The sequence below is a fragment of the Scyliorhinus torazame genome, chromosome 1 (assembly GCF_047496885.1).
Source record: "Scyliorhinus torazame isolate Kashiwa2021f chromosome 1, sScyTor2.1, whole genome shotgun sequence".
Taxonomy (NCBI): Eukaryota; Metazoa; Chordata; class Chondrichthyes; order Carcharhiniformes; family Scyliorhinidae; genus Scyliorhinus; species Scyliorhinus torazame.
Window position 1 is genome coordinate 313,031,811 of NC_092707.1, and position 27,326 is coordinate 313,059,136.

General features: G+C 46.9%; 1 protein-coding gene across 4 annotated transcripts in view; it reads right to left on the reverse strand.

Annotated features, from left to right (window-relative positions):
• cfap36 (cilia and flagella associated protein 36) overlaps nucleotides 1-27,326 on the reverse strand; it is a 218,362-nt gene that overhangs the window by 137,744 nt on the left and 53,292 nt on the right. For all 4 annotated transcript variants that reach the window (XM_072507826.1, XM_072507827.1, XM_072507829.1 and 1 more), the window contains exon 5: nucleotides 25,813-25,900. In XM_072507826.1, the coding sequence (XP_072363927.1) occupies nucleotides 25,813-25,900 (88 nt within the window). The remainder of the gene's footprint in view (nucleotides 1-25,812; nucleotides 25,901-27,326) is intronic.

The following is a 27,326-nucleotide window of genomic DNA, read 5'->3' on the forward strand; positions in this document are numbered from 1 at the left end:
GGAAAGATGGAGCAGAGAGCAGGGAAAGTGAACGAGGTGTTCAAGACATTTTATGAGAGGTTGTATAAGACCCAACCCCCGGAGGGGAAAGAGTGAATGATACACCTTTTGGACCAGCTGGTGTTCCCGAGGGTGGAGGAGCAGGAGGTGACAGGTCTTGGGGCGCAGATTGAGGTGGAGGAGGTGATCAAAGGAATTGGGAATATGCAAGCAGGGAAGGCCCCGGGACCAGATGGGTTCCCGGTGGAATTTTACAGGAAGTATATGGACCTGCTGGCCCCGCTTCTGGCGAGAACCTTCAATGAGGCTAAGGAAAGGGGGACACTACCCCCGACAATGTCGGAGGCGACGCTATCGTTGATCCTGAAACGAGACAAAGACCCGCTGCAGTGCGGGTCATACAGGCCCATCTCCCTCCTAAACGTAGACGCCAAACTGCTGGCCAAAGTGATGGCGATAAGGATAGAGGAGTGCGTCCCAGGGGTGGTACATGACGACCAGACAGGGTTTGTTAAAGGGAGACAATTGAACGCAAATATACGAAGGTTGCTGGGGGTGATGATGATGCCCCCACCGGAGGGGGAGGCAGAGATAGTGGTGGCGATGGATGCAGAGAAGGCATTCGATAGAGTGGAGTGGGACTATTTGTGGGAGGTGCTGAAGAGATTTGGGTTCGGGGAGGGGTTCATTAGATGGGTTAGACTCCTGTAAGGGGCCCAGGTGGCAAGCGTGGTTACAAATAGGCAAAGATCGGGGTACTTCCGATTACATAGGGGTACAAGACAGGGGTGCCCCCTGTCCCAGTTACTGTTCACGTTGGCAATTGATCCATTGGCCATCGCGCTGAGGGACTCTAAGAAGTGGAGGGGGGTGCTTAGAGGGGGAGGGGAACATCGAGTGTCACTATATGCAGACGATTTACTGCTATATGTGGCGGACCCAGTAGAGGGGATGCCAGAGGTAATGCAGATACTTGGGGAGTTTGGAGAGTTCTCAGGATATAAATTAAATATGGGAAAGAGCGAGCTTTTTGTGATGCACCCCGGGGAACAGGGCAGGGGGATCGATGCTTTGCCGCTGAGGAGAGTGACAGGGAATTTTCGATACCTGGGGATTCAGGTGGCCAGGAACTGGGGATACCTACACAAACTTAACCTGATGCGACTGGTAGAGCAGATGGAGGAGGACTTTCAGAGGTGGGATATGGTGCCCCTGTCATTGGCGGGCAGAGTACAGGCGGTCAAGATGGTGGTCCTCCTGAGGTTTCTTTTCGTGTTTCAGTGCCTCCCCATCCTGATTACTAAGGCCTTTTTAAAAAAAAATAGATAGGAGCATTACGAGCTTTGTATGGGCGGGAAAGACCCCGAGGGTAAAGAGGGGGTTCCTGCAGCGCAGTAGGGACAGAGGGGGATTGGCACTGCTGAGTCTGAGTGACTACTATTGGGCCGCCAATGTGTCGATGGTCCGTAAGTGGATGAGGGAAGAGGAAGGTGCGGCGTGGAAAAGGCTGGAGATGGCGTCCTGTAAGGGAACAAGCCTGAAAGCGCTGGCGACGGCGCCGCTACCGTTCTCCACAAAAAGGTACACCACAAACCCAGTGGTGGTGGCGACCTTGAAGATCTGGGGGGCAGTGGAGACGACACAGGGGAGTGACGGGTGCCTCGGCGTGGTCCCCGATAAGGAATAACCACAGGTTCGTCCCGGGGAGGATAGATGGGGGATTTCAATGTTGGCAGCGAGCAGGAATTAGGAAGCTGAAGGACCTGTTTGTGGACAGGACGTTTGCGAGTTTGGGAGCATTGGAAGAAAAATATAAGTTGCCACCAGGGAATGCTTTCCGGTACATGCAAGTGAGGGCATTTACGAGGCAACAGGTGAGGGAATTTCCGCAACTCCCGACGCAAGGGATCCAGGATAGAGTGATTTCGGGGGCACGGGTTGGAGAAGGTAAAGTGTCGGAAATATACAGGAAGATGAGAGACGAGGGGGAGACGATGGTAGAGGAGCTGACGATGGTAGAGGAGCTGAAGGTAAAATGGGAAGAGGAGCTGGGGGAAGAGATTGAGGAGGGGCTGTGGGCAGATGCCGTAAGCAGGGTAAATTCCTCGTCCTCATGTGCCAGGCTTAGCCTGATTCGATTTAAGGTTCTACACAGGGCGCATATGACGGGAGCAAGACTGAGCAGGTTTTTTGGGGTGGAGGATAGGTGTGGGAGGTGCTCGGGAAGCTCGGCAAACCACACCCACATGTTCTGGTCGTGTCCGGCACTGCACGAGTTCTGGGAGGGTGCGGCAAGAGTGATTTCAAAGGTGGTGGGGGTCCGGGTCAAACCAAGCTGGGGGTTAGCTATATTTGGGGTTGCAGAAGAGCCCGGAGTGCAGGAGGCGAAAGAGGCCGAAGTTCTGGCCTTGGCGTCCCTAGTAGCCCGGCGTAGGATTCTACTTATGTGGAAAGAAGCGAAGCCCCCGGGCTTGGAGGCCTGGATAAACGACATGGCAGGGTTCATAAGACTGGAGCGAATAAAATATGCGTTAAGAGGTTCGGCTCAGGGGTTCACCAGGCGGTGGCAACCGTTCCTTGACTATCTCGCGGAACGATAATGGAAAAACAGAAAGTACAGCAGCAGCAACCCGGGGGGGGGGGGGTTGTTTTTTTGCCAGTTGTTGATATTTGATATTTGCTTTTTGTCTATCTATTTTTTTTCATTTGTTGGTAGTTTAATATATTATTTAAATAACGTTTAATGCATATTCCTTTATTATGTTGTAAAAACGGAAAATCTCTGTTTGAAAAATGTCAATAAAATATATTTCAAAAAAAGATTGACTAGCTCCCGTATCTCTTAAAATTGTGACTTCTTTACCTACTCCTCCTGATACACATGACAAGTAAATTCTTTAAAGACATCTGGCATCTTCTTAACAATTACTTCTTGAACAGGCTGTACAATCGTTTGCACCTCCTTTGCTTCACTTGGGCTTTCCTTTACCACTTTACCAAACCCCACTATCTTATCCTGTTTGACCACATCAGCCTTTCCAGTGTTTTCTTCAACCACCAACACTGTGTCTTTACATGGCCTAGTTTATTACAGTGAAAACATTTGAAACTTTTCATTTCTTTTCCACCCTCCTAGATTTCTTTTTTAATCTGAGGTACATTCTCTTTATTGTCTCCCATCAGATCACCTTTAGCTTTACCACTTGAGTATTTCTCATGTCCCTAGTTTCTATCTCCCACAGGCTGAAACTTATGTTGGAAACCAGGCTTTGATTTATGAACTAATTCATAATCATCTGTCATTTCTGCTGCTAATCTCACAGTTTTAACCCTCTGCTCTTCCACATGAGTTCTCACTACATCAGGAATTGAATTTTTAAACTCCCCCAAAAGTATAATTTCTCTGAGAGCTTCATACATTTGGTCTATTTTCAAAGCCTTTATCCACCTCTCAAAATTACTCTATTTGATCCTTTCAAACTCCATGTATGTTTGACCAAATTCTTTCCGTAAATTTCTAAACCTTTCTCTGTAGGCTTCAGGCACTAGTTCATAGGCACCTAAGATGGAATTTTTTCACCTCCTCATACGTCCCAGATACCTCGGTAGCCACCTGAGTTGGCCACTTCCCGACTTAAAATGGAGAACCGCAAAGGCTGAAGGGAAATTCAGCCAACACAGGCAAAGACTAGCAAATACAGAAATCATGTGTATTGAAACCTGTGAGGAACCAGACAGCACTGAAATCAGCAGCCATCTGCATAGCAATGTGCGATTCCAGGGCACAATGGCAACAGTTAAGGTAAATAAAGCCAAGCCAGACTCCTTGGCGCCAGCAGGAGCCAAGACAAAGGAAGGCCAACGAACATTTAGGGACCGCCCAACGATCAGGGAACCGCTCCAGCATTGGAAAAATCGATCCAAGTGATCGGAAAGTAGTCCAATCACCTGGAACCAGGTACGGGGTCTGCCCCGAAGGGCGGGAAGCCCCTGGGGACTATAAAGTAAAGCCCCCAAGTTCAAATCGTCCTTCTTTGGCAGGGTCACTCAGCAACTTGAACCAATCCTTGACAGTGACCTGTCTTGTTGCCGCCAAGCAAGTAAGTCTCAAGTCAACGCTCGCTACGAGATAGGCACTCCTAGCTACAAGTCCATACCAGCTTTTGAATCCTGCAGACTCAGGACCTGAACGAAAGGCCATTTGTTCCCCTGACCTGGTGGACCAGTCCGAAGCTAAGTATTGGCCTTTTAGTGATAGGAATAGCCTAGAAAGTAGAGTTTATGCATGAGTAGTGATTTACTGTGTATAATAAAGGTGTTTTGATTTGAATCTTACTAATTGGTGTGTTGAGTTATTGATCATTACTTGAACTTGAACCTCGTGGCGGTATCGTAAAGATACCTGGCGACTCTAGAGCAAAGGTTAAACAAACAGAGCAAATTACGATTTGAGAGCCAACCAAAAGTTAGCAACACCTCCTCCGGTAGTGATGCAAACACTTCACTAGCCCTACCTACCAGCTTTGTTTGAATCAGTAATACCCACATGTCCTGTGGCCATTTCATTTGTTTAGCCATCTTCTCAAATGAAATGAAAAAGGCTTCCACCTCCTTCTCGTCAAACCTTGGCAATGCTTGGGCATATTTAAATAGGTTCCCACCAAGCCTTCGACTTTAACTCTCTTCCTCACTATCCTCATCACTATCAACCAATTGTACGTTTCCCTTAACGTTTGCCAATTTTAACTGCCTCATGTTTCATGGCTATTTTCTGAAGTTCAAACTCTCTCTCTTTAGCTTTTTCCTTGATCTGTATCTCCCTTTCTTTTTCTTTCTGTTCTGCTTGGGCTATTCTTTCTGTTTTCCTTTCTTCTCACTCTATTTCCTCTCTCTCTTTTTCCTCTCGCTCTTTCGTATTCAAGCCGCTTTAATTCTTTCTCATGTTCCATTTATTTAATTTGTAACTGAATTTTTACCATTTCCAATGAGTCAAACTGTATCTTGGGCAACTTTAAATGCTTAGCCACCGCCATAATTACCTCATCTTTTCGCATTTTGTCAGGTAATGTTAACTGCAATGTTTTTGCCAAATCTAACAGTCTGCTTTTAGTCTCTGTCCGTAAGGTACTGCGTGTGACCGTCTCCACCCTCAAAAACTTGAGCCTCTGAAAGAGCCATTGTCCACAACACACTCCCTACTTAAACTAAAATACCACACCTGAAAAGCAACCACAATATGCTCACTCCTCACTGTCTTTAAGTTCACTAAGCCAATCCAATAGATAGACTTTTATCCCCCTTGAGCCCCCAATTTGTTATGAGCCAAGGTTTAGAGAACCCCAAAGTGTATCATGGAGTTCACCTGACCCACAACGTTTAATAGATTGTGGTATGGGGAGCACACGGCCCACTCTACAGGTGTGGTACAGCAGAAATGGAAAAGTATTTTTTAAATCAAAACAATGTTTATTCTACGAACTCAAGTTAACCTTTTCAAAACATAGTGAACATCTTAGCAACCATTAATTCAAATACAAGCCCCAAAGACTACAACACTAAGTGATCCTTTAAGCTTTCCTTTTAACATCCATACGACTTAAAAACACCTTTTAACAGAAGCACATTAGGTTTACATTCACTACTGAGAACATTTAGAATTCTGAATTCACCAAATGATCAAGAGATAGTCTTTTCATGGCAGAGAGATCAACAGTACACCCGCTCTGTCTGTCATCAGCTCCAACATTGAAAACGAAACTATAAAACACCCTGCAGCAAACAGCCTAAAATGAAAGTAAAAAGCTGACAGACAGCCCAGCTCCACCCACTCTGACATCACTGCAGTAATAAACACCCATTTCTTAAAGGTATTCTCACTGCAGATATTTATATACACACCCATTTATAAACACCCATTTCTTAAAGGTACTCTCACATGACACTTGTATGAGATGTGTGTGTGTCGGGGGGAAACTGAAGTGACATCACAGAAAAGCTGTGACCTGAGTGGCTGGTTGGGATTCTAACCTAAATTTAAAAAAAAAATTTGAGTATTTGGGAACTAATTAAACATAATAACTTAATTATAATTTAGAGGATATCTAAGCCAGAGATCGGAGAATATTATAGTTAGCTATCGCATTTCTATTAGAAATCTAGTGCTAGGAAACAGATAGTTGACAGTAACTTTGCAATTTTAAAAAAAAGTATTTAAAAGAAAAAGACAAATTTTAATTTTAATTAATTGACGCAATGTCAGTTAGAGGGGTGCTGTGCTCTGACTGTGAGATGTGGCAGGTCCGGGAGGCTTCCAGCGTCCCGGATGGCTTCATCTGCAGAAAGTGCACCCAACTGCAGCTCCTCACAGACCGCATGGTTCGGCTGGAGCAGCAATTGGATGCACTTAGGAGCATGCAGGTGGCGGAAAGCGTCATAGATCGCAGTTATGTAAATGTGGTCACACCCAAGGTGCAGGCAGAGAAATGGGTGACCACCAGAAAGGGCAGGCAGTCAGTGCAGGAATCCCCTGTGGTTGTCTCCCTCTCGAACAGATATACCCCTTTGGATACTGTCGGGGGGGATAGCCTATCAGGGGAAAACAGCAGCAGCCAGAGCAGTGGCACCACGGCTGGCTCTGATGTTCAGAAGGGAGGGTCAAAGCGCAGAAGAGTAATAGTCATAGGGGACTCTATAGTCAGGGGCACAGATAGGCGCTTCTGTGGATGTGAAAGAGACTCCAGGATGGTATGTTGCCTCCCTGGTGCCAGGGTCCAGGATGTCTCCGAACGGGTAGAGAGAATCCTGAAGGGGGAGGGCAAACAGGCAGAGGTCGTTGTACATATTGGTACTAACGACATAGGCAGGAAGGGGCATGAGGTCCTGCAGCAGGAGTTCAGGGAGCTAGGCAGAAAGTTAAAAGACAGGACCTAGAGGGTTGTAATCTCGGGATTACTCCCTGTGCCACGTGCCAGTGAGGCTAGAAATAGGAAGATAGAGCAGACAAACACGTGGCTAAACAGCTGGTGTAGGAGGGAGGGTTTCCGTTATCTGGACCACTGGGAGCTCTTCCGGGGCAGGTGTGACCTGTATAAGATGGACGGGTTGCATCTAAACCGGAGAGGCATAAATATCCTGGCCGCGAGGTTTGCTAGTGTCACACGGGGGGGTTTAAACTAGTATGGCAGGGGGGTGGGCACGGGAGCAATAGGTCAGAAGGTGAGAGCATTGAGGGAGAACTAGGGAATAGGGACAGTGTGGCTCTGAGGCAGAGCAGACGGGGAGAAGTTGCTGAACACAGCGGGTCTGGTGGCCTGAAGTGCATATGTTTTAATGCAAGGAGCATTACGGGTAAGGCAGATGAACTTAGAGCTTGGATTACTACTTGGAACTATGATGTTGTTGCCATTACAGAGACCTGGTTGAGGGAAGGGCAGGATTGGCAGCTAAACGTTTCAGGATTTAGGTGTTTCAGGCGGGATAGAGGGGGATGTAAAAGGGGAGGCGGAGTTGCGCTACTTGTTCGGGAGAATATCACAGCTATACTGCGAGAGGACACCTCAGAGGGCAGTGAGGCTATATGGGTAGAGATCAGGAATAAGAAGGGTGCAGTCACAATGTTGGGGGTATACTACAGGCCTCCCAACAGCCAGCGGGAGATAGAGGAGCAGATAGGTAGACAGATTTTGGAAAAGAGTAAAAACAACAGGGTTGTGGTGATGGGAGACTTCAACTTCCCCAATATTGACTGGGACTCACTTAGTGCCAGGGGCTTAGACGGGGCGGAGTTTGTAAGGAGCATCCAGGAGGGCTTCTTAAAACAATATGTAAACAGTCCAACTAGGGAAGGGGCGGTACTGGACCTGGTATTGGGGAATGAGCCCGGCCAGGTGGTAGATGTTTCAGTAGGGGAGCATTTCGGTAACAGTGACCACAATTCAGTAAGTTTTAAAGTACTGGTGGACAAGGATAAGAGTGGTCCGAGGATGAATGTGCTAAATTGGGGGAAGGCTAATTATAACAATATTAGGCGGGAACTGAAGAACATAGATTGGGGGCGGATGTTTGAGGGCAAATCAACAGCTGACATGTGGGAGGCTTTCAAGTGTCAGTTGAAAGGAATACAGGACAGGCATGTTCCTGTGAGGAAGAAAGATAAATACGGCAATTTTCGGGAACCTTGGATGACGAGTGATATTGTAGGCCTCGTCAAAAAGAAAAAGGAGGCATTTGTCAGGGCTAAAAGGCTGGGAACAGACGAAGCCTGTGTGGCATATAAGGAAAGTAGGAAGGAACTTAAGCAAGGAGTCAGGAGGGCTAGAAGGGGTCATGAAAAGTCATTGGCAAATAGGGTTAAGGAAAATCCCAAGGCTTTTTACACGTACATAAAAAGCAAGAGGGTAGCCAGGGAAAGGGTTGGCCCACTGAAGGATAGGCAAGGGAATCTGTGTGTGGAGCCAGAGGAAATGGGCGAGGTACTAAATGAATACTTTGCATCAGTATTCACCAAAGAGAAGGAACTGGTAGATGTTGAGTCTGGAGAAGGGGGTGTAGATAGCCTGGGTCACATTGTGATCCAAAAAGACGAGGTGTTGGGTGTCTTAAAAAATATTAAGGTAGATAAGTCCCCAGGGCCGGATGGGATCTACCCCAGAATACTGAAGGAGGCTGGAGAGGAAATTGCTGAGGCCCTGACAGAAATCTTTGGATCCTCGCTGTCTTCAGGGGATGTCCCGGAGGACTGGAGAATAGCCAATGTTGTTCCTCTGTTTAAGAAGGGTGGCAGGGATAATCCCAGGAACTACAGGCCGGTGAGCCTTACTTCAGTGGTAGGGAAATTACTGGAGAGAATTCTTCGAGACAGGATCTACTCCCATTTGGAAGCAAATGGACGTATTAGTGAGAGGCAGCACGGTTTTGTGAAGGGGAGGTCGTGTCTCACTAACTTGATAGAGTTTTTCGAGGAGGTCACTAAGATGATTGATGCAGGTAGGGCAGTAGATGTTGTCTATATGGACTTCAGTAAGGCCTTTGACAAGGTCCCTCATGGTAGACTAGTACAAAAGGTGAAGTCACACGGGATCAGGGGTGAACTGGCAAGGTGGATACAGAACTGGCTAGGCCATAGAAGGCAGAGGGTAGCAATGGAGGGATGCTTTTCTAATTGGAGGGCTGTGACCAGTGGTGTTCCACAGGGATCAGTGCTGGGACCTTTGCTCTTTGTAGTATATATAAATGATTTGGAGGAAAATGTAACTGGTCTGATTAGTAAGTTTGCAGACGACACAAAGGTTGGTGGAATTGCGGATAGCGATGAGGACTGTCTGAGGATACAGCAGGATTTAGATTGTCTGGAGACTTGGGCGGAGAGATGGCAGATGGAGTTTAATCCGGACAAATGTGAGGTAATGCATTTTGGAAGGGCTAATGCAGGTAGGGAATATACAGTGAATCGTAGAACCCTCAAGAGTATTGAAAGTCAAAGAGATCTAGGAGTACAGGTCCACAGATCACTGAAAGGGGCTACACAGGTGGAGAAGGTAGTCAAGAAGGCATACGGCATGCTTGCCTTCATTGGCCGGGGCATTGAGTATAAGAATTGGCAAGTCATGTTGCAGCTGTATAGAACCTTAGTTAGGCCACACTTGGAGTATAGTGTTCAATTCTGGTCGCCACACTACCAGAAGGATGTGGAGGCTTTGGAGAGGGTGCAGAAGAGATTTACCAGAATGTTGCCTGGTATGGAGGGCATAAGCTATGAGGAGCGATTGAATAAACTCGGTTTGTTCTCACTGGAACGAAGGAGGTTGAGGGGCGACCTGATAAGAGGTATACAAAATTATGAGGGGCATAGACAGAGTGGATAGTCAGAGGCTTTTCCCCAGGGTAGAGGGGTCAATTACTAGGGGGCATAGGTTTAAGGTGAGAGGGGCAAAGTTTAGAGTAGATGTACGAGGCAAGTTTTTTACGCAGAGGGTAGTGGGTGCCTGGAACTCACTACCGGAGGAGGTAGTGGAAGCAGGGACGATAGGGACATTTAAGGGGCATCTTGACAAATATATGAATAGGATGGGAATAGAAGGATACGGACCCAGGAAGTGTAGAAGATTGTAGTTTAGTCAGGCAGTATGGTCGGCACGGGCTTGGAGGGCCGAAGGGCCTGTTCCTGTGCTGTACATTTCTTTGTTCTTTGTTCTTTGAGATTATTTCTCCCTGCACTACTGCCTTTAGAGCTTCCTAATCCATTGAGGGAGAGACCTCCACATTATTATTATGCATAATATATTCAACAACAATTTCATTCACCTTTTCGTAAAAACCCAAATCTGCTAACAATCCCACATCCATCCGCCATGGCGCTCTTTGAATCGGTCCCTTCTCCAAGACTATTTCTAACAAGTGTGGTCTGAAATAATAATGCCCCCCCCCCCCGCCTCCTTCATAAATGCTGTCAAAACATTCACCCCACCTAAAAGGACATCTACAGACACTGAAAGATGACCTTGTACGAACAGGATATGGCGCTCGACTCATTGATCGACAGTTCCAACGCGCCACAGCAAAAACTGCACCGACCTCCTCCGAAGACAGACATGGGACACAACCGACAGAGTACCCTTCGTCATCCAGTACTTCCCCGGAGCGGAGAAACTACGACATAGTCTTCGCAGCCTTCAACACGTCATCGATGAAGACGAACATCTTGCCAAGGTCATCCCCACACCCTCACTACTTGCCTTCAAACAACCGTGCAATCTCAAACAAACCATTGTTTGCAGCAAACTACCCAGCCTTCAGAACAGCGACCACGACACCACACAACCCTGCCATGGCAATCTCTGCAAGACGTGCCAGATCATCGACATGGGTACCACCATTACACGCGAGAATACCACCCAGCAAGTACGCGATACATACTCGTGCGACTTGGCCAACGTTGTCTACCTCATACGCTGCAGGAAAGAATGTCCCAAAGCGTGGTACATTGGTGAGACCATGCAGACGCTGTGACAACGGATGAATGGACATCGCGCGACAATCGCCAGGCAAGATTGTTCCCTTTCAGCCAGGGAACACTTCAGCAGTCAAAGCATTCAGCTTCTGATCTCCAGCTAAGCATTCTCCAAGGCGGCCTTCAGGACTCGCGACAAAGCAAAATTGCCGAGCAGAAATTTTCGCCAAGTTCAGCACACAGGAGTACAGCCTCAACTGGGACCTTGGATTCATGTTGCATTACATTCATCCCCTACCAACTGTCCTGGCTTGAGACAATTCACACCTCTTTAACCTGCGTTACCCCTACCTCTGGATCTGTAAAGACTTAATTACCTGCAAATGCTCGCATTCAAAGCATAGTCTTGCATCTTTGACTGTCTATATACATGTTTCTTGAACATACCTTTTCATTCACCTGAGGAAGGAGCAGTGCTCCAAAAGCTAGTGATTTTAAACAAACCTGTTGGACTTTAACCTGGTGTTGTAAGACTTCTTCGTGTGCTCAAATATGTGGGACTTTATGCTGCACTTCTCCCCTACGTCCTTCTTTTTATTTACCTTCTTTTTGTTCCCCACATATTGTTTTTTCTTTTTTCCCCCCTCTTAAACATATAAATTCTTTATCTCCAGTTCTTTCCCAAACATTTACAATCTTAATGTGATATAAACAGCTAAATATATTAATTTATATCTACATCAAAACCGTATAAAATGGAGGTAATTATAACAGAACATCACATTAAAAACCAATCCAGCCTAACGATAATATCAAAGCCTCAACGCAAGACTTAATCCAGATCCAGGCCTTCTGCCCTTACAAACGCCTGCAGAATTTTAAAAAAGGTCCTTGGAGTTGAATGATACACGTAACCTCAATAGCCCATTCCGAATCGTATACCCTTCTTATAGAATGCTGCTTTTGCCTTGTTGAAAGCCATAAGTTTTTTTCACTAGTCCAGTTGTCAAATCTTGATAAATGTGAATGGCATTGTCTTCATTGTTAAATTTGAATGTCACCGGGACCAATCTTGTGATCTTTTATTTTGAATCCTTATTTTCCCCCTTCAAAAACATTTTTTTTCTCCTTTAAAAATGAGCGAGAATAGAGAACGACAAAGGGAGCAAACTCCAATAATTTGTTTTTCCTTGGAGTCTTCTATTTATTGCATTGCGAGAAATAATTACTTCTTCACACTACTGGATCAAAAAATCCAAACTAGCACACCACCACACCCGACAACTCTCAAGATGTCATCATTCTGCAGGCTTTAAGTCAATGTAAAAAAAAAAATCAACAATCAAAATTTCTTCATGAGAATTCCTTTTGAACAGCAATCTAAAATTATCAATCCAGTGGGAATCAACAGTGCCTGGAATTGGACTTCTGGTGACGGCTATAAAGGAGTAAGTCACAAATTTGGTGGCTCCCGCTCGGGTCAGACTTTTGGACCTTTTCCCCCGATTTTCTAGTGGACTTGAATTGTAAAACTGATGACAGAGGCAATTGTGTACTGAATTCCCACATCGGTGCATGGAGAGAAGGACTAGAAGTGCTGGTAAAGGCAGAAACAAAAAGACAGAGAAGGCTTGGGCTGAAGCTGCAGCAAGAGACAGCATGGCGGAGGACCGGACCTCTGTTTTGTCGACCCAGCGGTCAACGGAGCAGCTGATGCATGTTATTCAGGAAGGCTTTGCTAAGCAGAAACGGGACTGCTTGGACCCGATAAAAGAGTCAATTGAGCAGCTGGAGCTTAGATTGGACGCCCAAGATCGGGCGATCCAGAATGTAGAGAAGGCTCTGGCTGAGCAGGAGGAATATCAAACTGCGGTGGAGTAGGAGGTGGGGATGCTGAGAGACCAGCAGAAGAAGCTCCTGGAGAAGGTGGAAGACCTAGAGAATAGGTCCCGCCGGCAGAACTTGAGAATCGTTGGGCTCCCGGAAGGGTCCGAAAGAGCGGACGCTGGGGCATACATCGCAAACATGTTTGAGAAGCAGCTGGGGGATGGGGCATTCTCCCGGCCCTTGGAGGTGGACAGGGCTCACCGAGCACTTGCGACAAAGCCGCGAATGGGAGACCCCCTATGGGCAATGGTGGTGAGATTCCACAGGTACTTGGATAAGGAGCGCATTCTACAGTGGGCCAAGCAGACACGGAGCTGTAAGTGGGACAACAGTATCCTGCGGATTTACCAAGACCTGTGTGTGGAAGTGTCCAGGTAGAGAGCAGGCCGATCCTTTTTAGGAAAAAGGTGAAGTTCGGACTGTTGTATCCGGCCCGTCTCTGGGTCACGTACGAGGAACAGCGCTTTTATTTTGAGTCGCCTGAGGACGCGCTGGACTTCGCAAAAAGGAAAGGACTGGTGGTGGACTGAGAACTTTTGAACTTTGCTGCAACGTTCTTGTTTTTGTCTTTGTTTTGTGTTCTTTTTTTTTAAAGTTTCTCGTTTTTCGTTTTGTGGAAGCGGTTTGCAATGCCTTTTGCATTGATTTGGGACCAGCGGTAGAGTTGAGTGAGTTAAGGTTTTCATCTGCACTGTTTGGGGATGGAGATGCACGTGTTTAGATCTTGGTGTTTTTCTGTCAGGCAATTGTGTGGGGATTGTTTGATTTTGGAGCATGTTTGTATGAGCCGGGGGGGGGGCCGCAAAGGAACTAAAAGGGTTCATGGAGCAGATGGGGGGGGGGGAGAATCCATGGAGATTTGGGAGTTCTCCTTCTACTCACACGTGCATAAAGTGTACTCCCGGATTGATTTCTTCATTTTGAGCAGGGCCTTCCTGGCAGGGGTGGTGGACATGGGGTAATCGGCGATCACAATCTCAGACCATGCTCCGCTCTGGGTTGACCTGCAGGTTAGTAAAGACAGTAACCAGCGCCCACAATGGAGGTTAGATGTGGGACTTTTGGCTGACGAAGGGGTGTGCGAGCGGCTGAGGAAATGTATTCAGAACTATCTGCAGGTCAACGACACAGGGGAAATTTCAGCAGCGGTGGTCTGGGAAGCGCTGAAGGTCAGAGGGGAGCTGATCTCAATACGGGCTCATAAGGAGAAGGTGGACAGGGCAGAGACGGACCGACTGGTAAAGGAGATACTACAGATCGATAGGAGGAATGCGGAGACCCCAGAAGCAGGGCTTTTAAGGGAATGGCGGAGGCTACAGGCGGAGTTCAGCTTGTTAACCACAGGGGGGGGCTGTGGAGCAGCTGAAAAAGGCGAGGGGGGCGATCTGTGAGCATGGAGAGAAGGCCAGCAGAATGCTTGCACAGCAGCTTAGAAAGAGGGAGGCGGCCAGGCAGATAGGGAAAGTAAATGACGGAGATGGGAACCTGGCGGAGATTCAGCAGGGGTGAATAAGGCGTTTAGGGATTTCTATAGTAGGCTGTACAGGTCGGAACCCCCTATGGGACCAGAGGGGATGTGGCACTTCTTGGAGGGGCTGAATTTTCCAAAGGTGGACAGGGAGCTGGTACAAGGGCTGGGGGCATCGATCGGGTTCGAAGATGTAGTGGAGGGTCTGAAGGCCATGCAGTCGGGTAAAGCCCCAGGGCGGACGGGTACCCAGTGGAGTTTTATAAAAAGTTCTCTGGGATATTGGGGCTGGTGTTGATGAGGATGTTCAATGAGACAAGGGAAAGAGGGGTGCTGCCCCCGACGATGTCACAGGCCAAGATTTCGCTGATTTTGAAGCGGGACAAGAATCCGGAGCTGTGTGGGTCCTACTGGCCGATATCCCTGTTGAATGTGGATGCTAAATTGCTGGCCAAAATTATGTCCTCCAGGATTGAGGATTGTGTTCTGGACGTTATTGGGGAGGACCAGGCGGGGTTTGTTAAGGGTAGGCAGTTGGTGGCCAATGCAGAAAAGGCTTTTGATCGGGTAGAATGAGATTTTCTGTGGGAGGTACTGGGACGGTTCGGATTTGGGTGGGGCTTTATTGACTGGGTCAGGTTGCTGTAACAGGCTCCTGTGGCAAGCGTACGGACGAATAGGACAAGATTGGACTATTTTAGACTGCACTGGGGGACGAGACAGGGATACCCCCTCTCCCCACTGTTGTTCGCGCTAGCTATAGAGCCGTTGCCAATTGCTCGGAGAGCCTCAAGGGGCTGGGCCGGGGGGGAGGGGGTGTGGAGCAGAGTCTCGCTCTATGCAGGCGACCTGCTTCTGTATGTATCGGACCCAATAGAGGGGATGGAAAAAAATCATAAGGATTCTAGGGGAATTTGGCCGGTTTTCGGGGTATAAGCTAAATATGGGGAAAAGTGAGATGTTTGCGGACCAGGCGAGGGGACAGGAGAGGCGATTGGGGGAGCTGCCGTTTAGATTAGTAGGAGGAAGCTTTAGGTACCTCGGCATTCAAGTGGCGCGGGAATGGGACTGGCTGCATAAATTAAATCTGGCCCGACTAGTAGACCAAAGGAAGGATGATTTTTGGAGATGGGAAGCGCTTCCGTTGTCACTGGCTGAGAGGGTGCAGACCATGAAGATGACTCTCCTCCCGAGATTCCTGTTTGTATTTCAGTGTCTCCCCCATCTTTATTCCGCGGTCCTTTTTTAAACGGGTCAACAAAGTGATCATTGGCTTCGTTTGGGCGGGCAAGACCCCGCAAGTAAGGAAGGTAATGCTTGAGCGGAGTCGGGGAGAGGGCGGGCTGGCGCTGTCAAATTTTAGTAACTATTACTGGGCGGCGAATATAGCCATGATCAGGAAGTGGGTGGTGGAGGAGGGGTCGACATGGGAGCGTATGGAGGCGGCTTCATGCGCAAGGGCACCAGTTTGGGGGCGTTGGTGACTGCGCCTCTGCCGTTCCCGCCGTCACGGTTCTCCACCAGCCCCGTGGTGATGGCGGCCCTGAGAGTCTGGAGGCAATGGAGGAAACATGTAGGAGCATCGGTCTGGTCCCCAATCTGTAATGTTTGCCCCGGGAAGTATGGATGGGGGGTTCCGGATATGGAGGAGTGCAGGGATTGAGAGGATGGGGGATATGTTTACAGAGGGGTCATTCCCAAGTATGAGGGCGCTGGAGGAGAAGTTTGGGTTGGTGAGGGGAAACAAATTCAGGTATCTGCAGGTGCGGGACTTCCCGCGTAAACAGGTGTCAACCTTCCCGCTCCTACCCCAAGGGGGATTCAGGACAGGGTAGTTTCCAGAGGGTGGGTAGGAGAAGGGAGCGTCTCGGACATTTACAAGGAACTTATGGGGTCAGAGGAGACGCAGACCGAGGAGCTGAAGCGCAAGTGGGAGGAGCAGGGAGGAGAGATAGAGGATGGTCTATGGGCGGACGTGTTGAGTAGAGTCAACGGGTCCGCAACATGTGCCAGGTTCAGCCTGATACAATTCAAAGTCGTTCATCGGGCTCACATGACAGTGGCCCTGATTAGCAGATTCTTTGGGGTGGAAGTCAGGTGTGCAAAATGTGCGGGAGGACCAGCGAACCACGTCCATATGTTCTGGACATGTCCGAAGCTTAGGGGATTTTGGCAGGGGTTTGCAGATGTCGTGTCCACGGTGTTAAAGACAAGGGTGGCACGGAGTCCAGAGGTGGCGATTTTCGGGGTGTCGGAAGACCCGGGAATCCAGGAGGAGAAAGAGGCAGACATTCTCGCCTTTGCTTCCCTGGTAGCCCGGAGACGGATACTATCAACTATTTGGGTAGCACGGTAGCATTGTGGATAGCACAATTGCTTCACAGGTCCAGGGTCCCAGGTTCGATTCTGGCTTGGGTCACGGTCTGTGCGGAGTCTCCACATCCTCCCAGTGTGTGCGTGGGTTTCCTCCGGGTGCTCCGGTTTCCTCCCACAGTCCAAAGATGGGCAGGTTAGGTGGACTGGCCATGATAAATTGCCCTTAGTGTCCAAAATTGCCCTTAGTGTTGGGTGGAGTTACTGGGTTATGGGGATAGGGTGGAGGTGTTGACCTTGGGTAGGGTGCTCTTTCCAAGAGCCAGTGCAGACTCGATGGGCCGAATGGCCTCCTTCTGCACTATAAATTCTAGCTTGGAGGGACTCAAAGCCCCCGAAGTCGGAGACCTGGCCATCAGACATGGCAAGCTTTCTCTGTTTGGAGGAAATCAACTCAGCCTTGAGAGGGTCACTGTTGGGGTTTGCCCGGAGGCGGCAACCATTTGTCAACATTCCGGTGCCTGTTCGGGGAGGCTGGTACGGGAATTGAACCGTGCTGCTGGCCTGCCTTGGTCTGCTTTAAAAGCCAGCTCTTTAGCCCTGTGCTAAACCAGCCAAGTGGGACTGTAAGGAAGGGAGATGGCTTTTGCACTATGTTTATGGTTTCATGTACATTGTTTATTTTGTTGTTGTTACAATACCAAAAATACCTCAATAAAATGTTTATCAAAAAAAAACAGTGCCTGGAATTTCTTAGTGTGGTTGGGATTCCGACTGCAAGGAGAATTTTCGGGTCCTAGCCCCACATGGCGTTAGAAGTAAATGATCGACATGATTTTTTAGTATTAGACCAATTACTGGCCAGAGGGTGTATGTTCAGTCTGGGTTCCTGAGGCTGAAGGGTAAATAAAAGGCCCTCCAGCAACAACAGTGGTGGCCCCACCATCCAACGCAGGAGCTGCAAATCCATGTAGGAGAGAATCCCCCCCTCCACTCAGGCTGCCCAGCTCTGGTCATCATGGCAAAGATGCTGCGCGGGACGTGGAGTGCATCTTAAAGCCAACTGGGGTGCTGTCCCACTGTCTGCAGCCAAGTGGCTCGCTACCTCCTCTCACTGACCATCTTTTGGCCATTGCAGGGGCCTGCCAACTGGAAACTTTCAGTCGGTGCATTGAGCGGTCTAATTATATTTATAGGCTATCTGTCCCAAGCTGTCCTTTTCAAAAATAGCCCCGGGGCAGAACTATTCATAGAATAATTGAATCATAGAATCCCAACAGTGCAGGAGGCAATTCGGCCCATCGAGTCGGCACCAACCCTCCAAAAGAGAACTCTACTCCCCCATAAACGAACCTGCACATCCCTGGACACTAAGGGGAAATTTAGCATGGCCAATTCACCCAACCTTCACACCTTTAGACTGTGTGAGGAAACAGGAGCACCCGGAGGAAACCCAGCAGACACGGGAAAATTGCAAGCTCCACACAGTCACCCAAAGCCAGAATTGAACCTGGGTCCTTGACGCTGTGAAGCACCAGTGTTAACCACTGTGCTGCCCTAGCAAACCAGCACACTAGCTGGCAGCAGACAACTCCAAGCCCATCCATCTCCACTCCCACCCCCACCTGGCTTCAAAAATCTGCCTCCAAGTATTTAAATGTTGGATGGACCTTTGTTTCCAAGAGTTCCCCAAAACATAGTCCATTTCATAGCAATATCTGGTCAAATAACTCCCCCCTCCTCCATCTGTAAAGTAGAGTAGAACGGAACACGGTAACTTTTGGTATTGCTCTGCACTATGTGAATGATAACTGCCATTAAGATTGTAAAATGCTTAATTTCAGCTTTAGGTTTGCGACACATTTTCTGATTGTCCCTCCTCTCTTTGAATGCCTGTGGCCATACCCCTTGCCCTCGAGTTGCGATAGAGAAGATATTTCACATCATAGGTGCGAAGTAGAACACATTGGGAGCAATTCAGTATCCCACGACATGCAGGTTTATGGATGGCAAGGGATAGGAGGGATTCGCAAGGGAATCCCACACTCAGGCCACCCTCTTTGAGCGGGCTGCCCATAGTGAATCATAGAATTTACAATGCAAAAGGAAGCCATTCGGCTCATCGAGTCTGCACCTGCTCTTGGAAAGGGCACCCTACCCAAGCCCCCACACATCCACCCTATAACCCAATAACCCCACCCAACCTTTTTGGACTCGAAGGGTAATTTAGCAAGTCCAATCCACCCAACCTGCACATCTTTGGGACTGTGGGAGGAAATCGGAGAATCCGGAGGAAACCCACGTACACACGGGGAGAATGTGCAGATTCCGCACAGACAGTGACCCAAGCCGGGAATTGAACCTAGGACCCTGGGGCTGTGAAGCAACTGTGTTAACCACTATGCTACCATGCTGCTCAAGCAGCTGGCCACTGATGACCCCCCCCCCCCCACCACCACCTCAAATCAGCTCCCCCTCCTTCCCCCAATTATGGCGACTCCAAGTGCTAAAATCCCAATGTTTAAAACATCAACCACATCAAAGAGAGGTAAGTGCATTGAGTCACTTATTCATGAAGGGAGATGAATGAATCAAGGCTGCAGCTGTTTTGTGGTATCCGTCAATCACGTTCCACTACGATAAATGAATGAATGGTTTGCAGCTACAGGATCTGAGGGGTTTAAACACAGGTCACAGCTCTTCTTTTCCAGGAATGGATATGTGGTGCTTCCAGGTAAGCGTTACAACTGTACTTTCTGTCACTGCCCATGACTGTACTGCTGTCTAGCTTCCAGACAGGGGTCCTTTTGCTAGGGAGTTTGTTAGGGGGTCCCTGTGGTGTCCCCCCATTCAGGGGGTTTCTTGTCTAAGGGAGTCTCTTGGGGGGGGGTCCCCTATTTAGCAGAGCAGGTCTCTTGTTTTAGGGAGTCTCTGGTAGAGGAGGGGTGGGCAGGTCATGCATTGTTGGGAGGGTGGGGGTGGGGGGTGGGGTGACACGGATGGACCTTGAAGCCAACTCCCTTAAAGAGTTACCCCCTTGGCCTGCCACGTCAGGTTCACATTTGGTGAAACCTGTTGTGATTCCTAGTCCAGCAGACTGGAGAACCTTGGTGGGCTGGAGAATAGGGTGTCTGGCCTACTAAGTTGATGCAAATAGGTAATTTACTTCCTCCAGCTGGCGATTGGGCATGAACCCTAATCCCGCCACTAGCGACGGGGGGTTGTGCATCGGAAATGGCGGTGCTCTATTCTTCGTCCTATCGGGAAACATGTTTTGGGCTTCCCGGGATGGAGAGTTCACCCGATTATCGTGTTATCTGAAGAAAATCTATACATCACAAATTTTATTTTTCCTGGCTTTCTAAAACAATCAACTTGTATCGATGGTGTAATTAATATAGTAAAATATCCCAAAGCGCTTCACAGGGGCATATAAGACAAATATGACCGGCTGATGCAATGATTCCAAAATGAAGATCAAATATGCAGTACTTTGGGCCCTCTTTAAGACACTCCTATAAATTCACATGTTTCCTTTTATTTATAATTGCTCCCAGTAGCTAACTGTAAGTGCAAATCTTCACACTTAGATTCCTAATTTCACAGTTCACACATTTTAATAAAATTGGCATCAGCCACTGAAATTACACTTATGGTACCACTGAAAATCTAAAATTTGTGTTTCTGTGTAATGTAAAAAGCCAAAAGCAAAGTGTCAGATTTTCACAGTCACTTCATTGAAGTGTTATTGTAAGCCTACTTGTGACAATAATAAAAATTATTTGATAAAATGAAATTCTGTAATAACACTAGAGCAAATGTCATAATTAGCTTCTGCATATTACGTGACATATAGTCTTTTAACAAATTAACCTACACACTATTTGTATAAAAATAATCGTTCAATAATAAACTGATACCAATTATTCAAATACAATAAAACCCAAGTAATATAAATGATTTAGATGCAGGAACAAAACGTAATATCTCCAAATTTGCAGATGACACCAAGTTGGTTGGGTGGGTGAGCAGTGAGGAGGATTCAGAGATCCCTCAGTGTGATTTGGACAAGCTGAGTGAGTGGGAAAATGAATGGCAAATGCAGCATAATTTCAATAGATGCGAGGTTATCCACTTTGGTAGCAAAAATGAGAAGGCAGACTATTTCTGAATGGCCATAAATTAAGAGAGGGGAATGTGCAACACCACCTGAGTGTCCTTGTACACCAGCCACTGAAGGTAAGCTTGCAGGTACAGCAGGTGGTAAAGAAGGCAAATGGTACGTTGCCTTCATTGCAAGGCGATTAGCGTACAGGAGCAGAGATGTCTTGCTGCAATTATGCCGGGCCTTGGTGAGGCCACACCTGGAATAGTGCGCGCAGTTTTGGTCTCCTTATCTGAGGAAGGATGTTCTTGCTATGGGGGAAGTGCTGCGAAGGTTTACCAGACTGATTCCTAGGATGGCGGGTGTCATGTGAGAGTACCTTTAAGACTTGGATGTTTAAGCAATGTACCTTTAAGAAAACAGTCATGTCAGAGAGTGGGTGGAGCGGAGGTCAGATCAGCCATTTTACAGTTTTTAGTTTCAGTTTGAAAAAGATCTGGTGTGTGTCTGTGTGTTTCCAGAGAGCTGCAGTTTGAAAAGAGCTTGGGGAGTGTCTGTGTTTGCAGTGAGCTGGATCTCTGCCATGAAAGACTATCTCTGGATCATTTGGGTGATTTAAACTCATAATAGTAAAGCCTTTAACGTGATATGATTCTGTTTAAAGGTGTTAAGTCTCTTGAAAGTTTGAAGGAACATTTTGAGGAATTATTTACTGTTGCAATATTTTCTGAGTTATCTTTGAAGGGGTGTTAAGCGATCCAATGTTTATTTATGTTAAGTTGAGTTCATGGAATAAACATGGTTTTGTGTTTAAAAACCCACATGTCCATAATTGTAATCCCACACCTAGGGAACAAGTCGTGTGCTAGGAAAAGCAACAAATACATTAAAGGGGGAAGTTGGTTGAACTCCATGATACATTTTGGGGTTCTGAAAATGCCTCGCCCATAACACGGGATTGACGTACGAGGAGAGATTGAGTCTGTTACGATTGTATTCGCTGGAGTTCAGAATAATGAGGGGGGATGTAATAGAAATCTATAAAATTCTAACAGGACTAGAGAGAGCAGATGCAAGAAGGGTGTTCCCGATGGTGGGGGTGTACAGAACCAGGGGCCTGAGGATATGGGGTAGACCATTTAGGACAAAGATGTGGAGAAATTTCTTCACCCAGAGAGTGGTGAGCCTGTAGAATTCATTACCACAGAAAGTAATTGAGGCCAAAACATTGTATGTTTTCAAGAAGCAGTTAGATGTAGCACTTGGGGCAAAGGGGATCAAAGGATATGGGAGGGGAAAGCGAGATTGGGTTATTGTGTTGGATGATCAGCAATGATCATAATGAATGGCAGAGCAGCCTCGAAGGGCAGAATGGACAGCTCCTGCTCATATTTTCTATGTTTGTATGCAAGCAAAGCCTAGCTTTGCTAAAATCTGCTGACAGGTTATAATGCACATCTTTATTTTACTGTTCCATATAGCCAACCACCATTTTGGGCACTAAACCAATTCTTTACCAGTGTGCCACAATTCAATGTGACTATTAAACGTTAAACTTTCCTGGCTAAAGTAGGAATTTATTACATACTCAAACTTAGAAGTTTATTTTGAATCAAATGGACATTAGTTGCATTTTTTAAAAATAAAACCTGTATTATGTAATATAGATGGAAACTGAACTTGTAGACAGTAACTCAAACGTAACCAAGATTTACGTAACCAAGATTTAGATTCCGAAAATGTTAACTTCACATTATTTTTAAGGTGACACAATGCATTCCATTAACTGTTCCAGTGCAGAAATGAGCATTGTAATAACAGGCTTTATTTGCATATAGCAGTTACAAGTAAACGTTTCATAATGTAACAAGGACCTTATCAGGACAGTACCTCTTATTCCCATACCAATGTTCATCTTTCCACAGAAGCCAGCCTTATGGCCCAAGTGAGGTACCTAGTTAATAAATTAATAGCAGGCAATTTTGTGCAGCAGCCTATTAGGAATGAAGTTGAATCTCATCAAATTCATTTGATGCAGTATTCTCACAACCAGCAGAGCATATTTATACATAGTATTTACAGCATTGTATCAAATGATTCAGCCCCACTGTCCTATACCAGTGTTTTTGTTCCACCCTTCTTCATCAAACTCTTATCAAACATTTTCTCTTTTGTGTACTTATCTAGCTTCCCCATCAATTAATCTATCCCATTAACTTCAACTATTCCATCTGCCCAAGATGAGGAGAATTATTTCCTCTCAGGATTGTGAGTCTTTGGAACTCCCTTCCTCAAAAAGGTGGTGGAAACAGAGGACGCAATCTAACCAAACTGCAACAGAGTCCCATGACGAGCGCGTTTAGCTGGGTAATTCCCAGAACTTGCAGCATCGAAAAACACCATGCTATCAGGACATTGTTGCAATCCGGGGCCTCAGCAGGGAACACCCCACTGAGGCTGCACTTAAGTCAGCTTCCTACACTGCGGAGCTTCGCTTGCCAGAACTCCTCAGTCCAAGAGGAGATTGGGACATTTTAAAATTGCGTCCTAATTTCTCGACCACCGGACGCAACCCCCGAACCTCCCCTACCAAAGCCCCAACTCACCCATAAGGGGGGTCCTCAGAGTATGCCCACATCACACTGGCAGATTCTGGCTCAGGGTTTCGTACGTAGTAGAGCAGCTATCTCGCTGCGATCTATTGAAAGTAGGGGCTGTTCAGCACAGGGCTAAATCAATGGCTTTGAAAGCAGACTAAGGCAGGCCAGCAGCACGGTTCAATTCCCGTAACAGCCTCCCCGAACAGGTGCCAGAATGTGGCGACTAGGGGCTTTTCACAGTAACTTCATTTGAAGCCTACTTGTGACAATAAGCGATTTTCATTTCATTTTCATTTCATTTCAGTTCATCCCCGGCGTGGAAAAATGCCAGCCTGGCACTGCCAACCTGACAGTGTCCCTGCCAGTTGGCAGTGCCACTTGGGCACCTTAGCAGTGCCAGGTCGGCACCCAGGAGGCACCAGCAATGCCAGGGTGCCACACTGCCCGGGGACAACCCTTTGGGGGTCTCCAGTTCCCTGAGAGACCTCCCTCCCGCGCCCCAAGTGCCGTTCTGGCTGGTCCCAGTTTATGGAGACCAGCACTGAGCATCACTCGCCTGAGATCTCTGGGGCTTAGATCCCAAAGCCTCAGGTAAATCAGACAAGCTGTATATCAGTGATACTAGCTGTCTCGCTTCAATATCCAGATTTGCCAAATACTGATCTCGCCCACACTGGGTGGGATTCAGATTGCAATGTCTCATGAGATCGCGTTAAGATCTCGCAAGGCATGGCGAGCCGGATAGATCCCAGAAGAGAGATCATAGCATCTACCAACTACGCCGCCGTCCGGGAGCAACGCAGCCAGTAGATCTCGCTCAGAGTCTTTGAATATTTTTAAGGCAGAGGTAGAGAGATTATTGATAAACAAAGAGGTGAAAGATTATCAGGGGTAGACAGGAAGGTGAAGCTGAGATTACAATCAGATCAGCCATGATCTCATTGAATGTTGGAACAGGTTTAAGGGCCAAGTGGCCTATTCCTGTTCTCAATTCGTAGTTTAGTGGAAGGTTCCACGTTATCATTGCCACCCTATGGAAAAAGAGGATTCTTCTGAATTCTCTATTTGTTGTGTTAATGCCCATTTATCATCCCTTTTGGTCTTTCCATAATTGGAGATATCCTCTATAAATTCATCCCCCAAACTCCTCCAGAATCTCAAAGACGTCAAGTAAGTCACCTTTACTGCACAAAATAACTCTTGCAGAGAAATGAGCCTCAACTTGTTCATTCACAATGTCTACAAAGGCAAACTGCAATAAAATAGTGGGCACAAGAGTTTGAATGGGAATGGCTGGCAGAGGCGTTCCAAGAAAGATGGGAACAGGAAGTCAAATTTTGTAAATATGAGGCACAACAAATGCAAAATATTGTACATATTAATTTTAGTTAGTTGTATCTGAAGCTGATAGTGAATTAATAACTGGTTGCTATCACTCAGCGTTCAGCACAAATTCAGCTGCAGATAAGGTGCATGGTTTTCATTCAGTTGAAGCGATGGGACATTGTTCCTACCCAAACTCATTAATAAATATTCAACTAGAAATAGTTAGCACAACAGCTTGCTTTGACTTACAATTGACAATTAAATTGGACTAGGTTTTACAGCGAGGTAAGAAATGGGGTTTGTATCACAACAATGTATCACTCTGTATTCATTAACTCATTAAATCACACACTTAATGAACATAATATGGTTAAAATAAGGCTTGTGAGGGCAGCACAGTGGCACAGTGGTTAGCACTGGGACTATGGCGCTGAGGATTGGGTTCGAATCTCAGCTCTGGGTCACTGTCCGTGTGGAGTTTGCACATTCGCCCCGTGTCTGCGTGGGTTTCACCCCCACAACCCAAAGATCTGCTGGTTAGGTGAATTGGACATGCTAAATTGCCCCTTATTTGGAAAAAAATAATTGGGTACTCTAAATTTTTTTTTAAATAAGGCTGGTGAGCAGCAGCAGCAACCTTATTTATCACACTATGTGAGTTAGAGAATGGTTTTGTCAATTGGTTGTTCCTTCATTGCTGGGTTTTATTCAGACCAATGTGTTAATGTATTATCCTTTATCTTTAGCAATCTATAGATTGGTTTAAGTTTATAATTTGGTCTCACTAAAAGCTACATATATTCACACGCAAGGAACCATCCTCGACAGACAAAAGGAACATTGTCTTTTTTTAATTAAACTAAAGCGTGGGGGACAATCATTCCTCGATGCGTTCTCTTTGGCAATCCCTCAACCAAACCAGTTGACTTGCCAACCAATCAGCATCTTTTCTCAAGCCGTATAAATTGTTGCTCCCTTTGAAATTTAGCATTTTTGTATCAGTCCTGATGAAAGGTGAAAAGCTTCAACAGCATGCCTCTTTTTCTCTACAATACTGATGTCTGATAACTGCATTATATCAATGCTTTACCTTAATTAAATTAGTAATTTTAATAAATGATGAGCAGTATACTACGGGCAGACATAATTTAACACAATTACTCACTTTAACACCTCTCTCAATATCCTAAGTTCCTGTTGCTCCAATTCACTGATCTTGTCCTCTCCGTCTGTCAAACATTCAGGTAGAACACCTGCCAAGGAAAGAAATTACTTTTTACGGTGAATTTGTAAACAATTAACATTTACTTATTCAGTTATTTTGCACTATCATTTCAAGTCTTGGAACAGATGTTTACTAAGTTAACAGTGTGAACGACGGAGGGATTTTAGATATATTGTATTCATAGAATTTACAGTGAAGGAGGCCATTCGGCCAATCGAGTCTGCACCGGCTCTTGGAAACAGCACCCTACCCAAGGTCAACACCTCCACCCTATCCCCATAACCCAGTAACCCCACCCAACACTTTTGGACAATAAGGGCAATTTATCACGGCCAATCCACCTAATCTACACATCTTTGGACTGTGGGAGGAAACCAGAGCACCCGGAGGAAACCCACGCACACACGGGGAGGATGTGCAGACTCCGCACAGACAGTGACACAAGCCGGAATCGAACCTGGGACCCTGGAGCTGTGAAGCAATTGTGTTATCCACAATGCTACCATGCTGCCCATGGTATTTGGTGCAGTAAATAAAGGTTAAAAGCCTGGGTTAGTGTTTGTATGACTGCTACAGTAGTGTTTTTGAAAAACCTAGTTTGCAAGACAACTAGTTTTTTAGGAGCGAGAGGTGTAATTAAGGCATCATATAGGGTTGGGCTAATGGATTCTTGTTTGGATTAAGAGAGTCCCCGTGGAGTACTTCATTGGAGACTTTGGGCGGAATTTAACAGATACATTTCCAAGTTCATTTGTGGCGGGTTTTGCAGGGAGTTTCCTGCTGGCTATGCCAGCGTGTTCCCCACTGCTGTCATACGACAGTTACTTTTTGGGGACCTAGAATTTTTTTCAGCACTGGGGAGCTGAACTCAGATCAGGCTGCCATTTTGAAAGGGTGCCCAGATCTCTAAGCGAGCTTGTGAGTCCTCCACATGCCCTATTCATGGGAAATGTCACCTCCACACATGGGCATTCCCCCCCCCCCCCCCCCAGAGTAAGGACACCCGAGGGCCCCTCCCCTCACAAGGACTCCCATTCATCACTCCTCCCACCTCCCAGAGGCCCATACCTAATTGCCCTGCAGCACCTCTCCAACTCTTCTTTCATGGGCATGGCCTCCCTCGGGCCAGGAAGCTTGGGAGTGCCACCCTTGCACTGCCACCCTGGCAGTGCTCCTGCCAGCTGAGCAGTGCCACCCAGTTACTTTGAGCAGTGCCTGGGTGACAGTGCCAAGGTGCCTGCGTTCCAGGGGAAAGGCCAGGTGGCCATCTTGCACTATCCCTGGCCACCCAAGGGCCTCCAATGGCCTTCGAGACCCCAGGGTGCCATTCCACCTGGTCCACACTGGGGAGGATGGTAGGTCCCAGGAGGCCAGTAGATCTGCCTATGTAGGTTTAAAACTTACGTAGGGGTACTCCGTTTAACCATGCCCCTTTTGTGTGGGATTCTGATGCC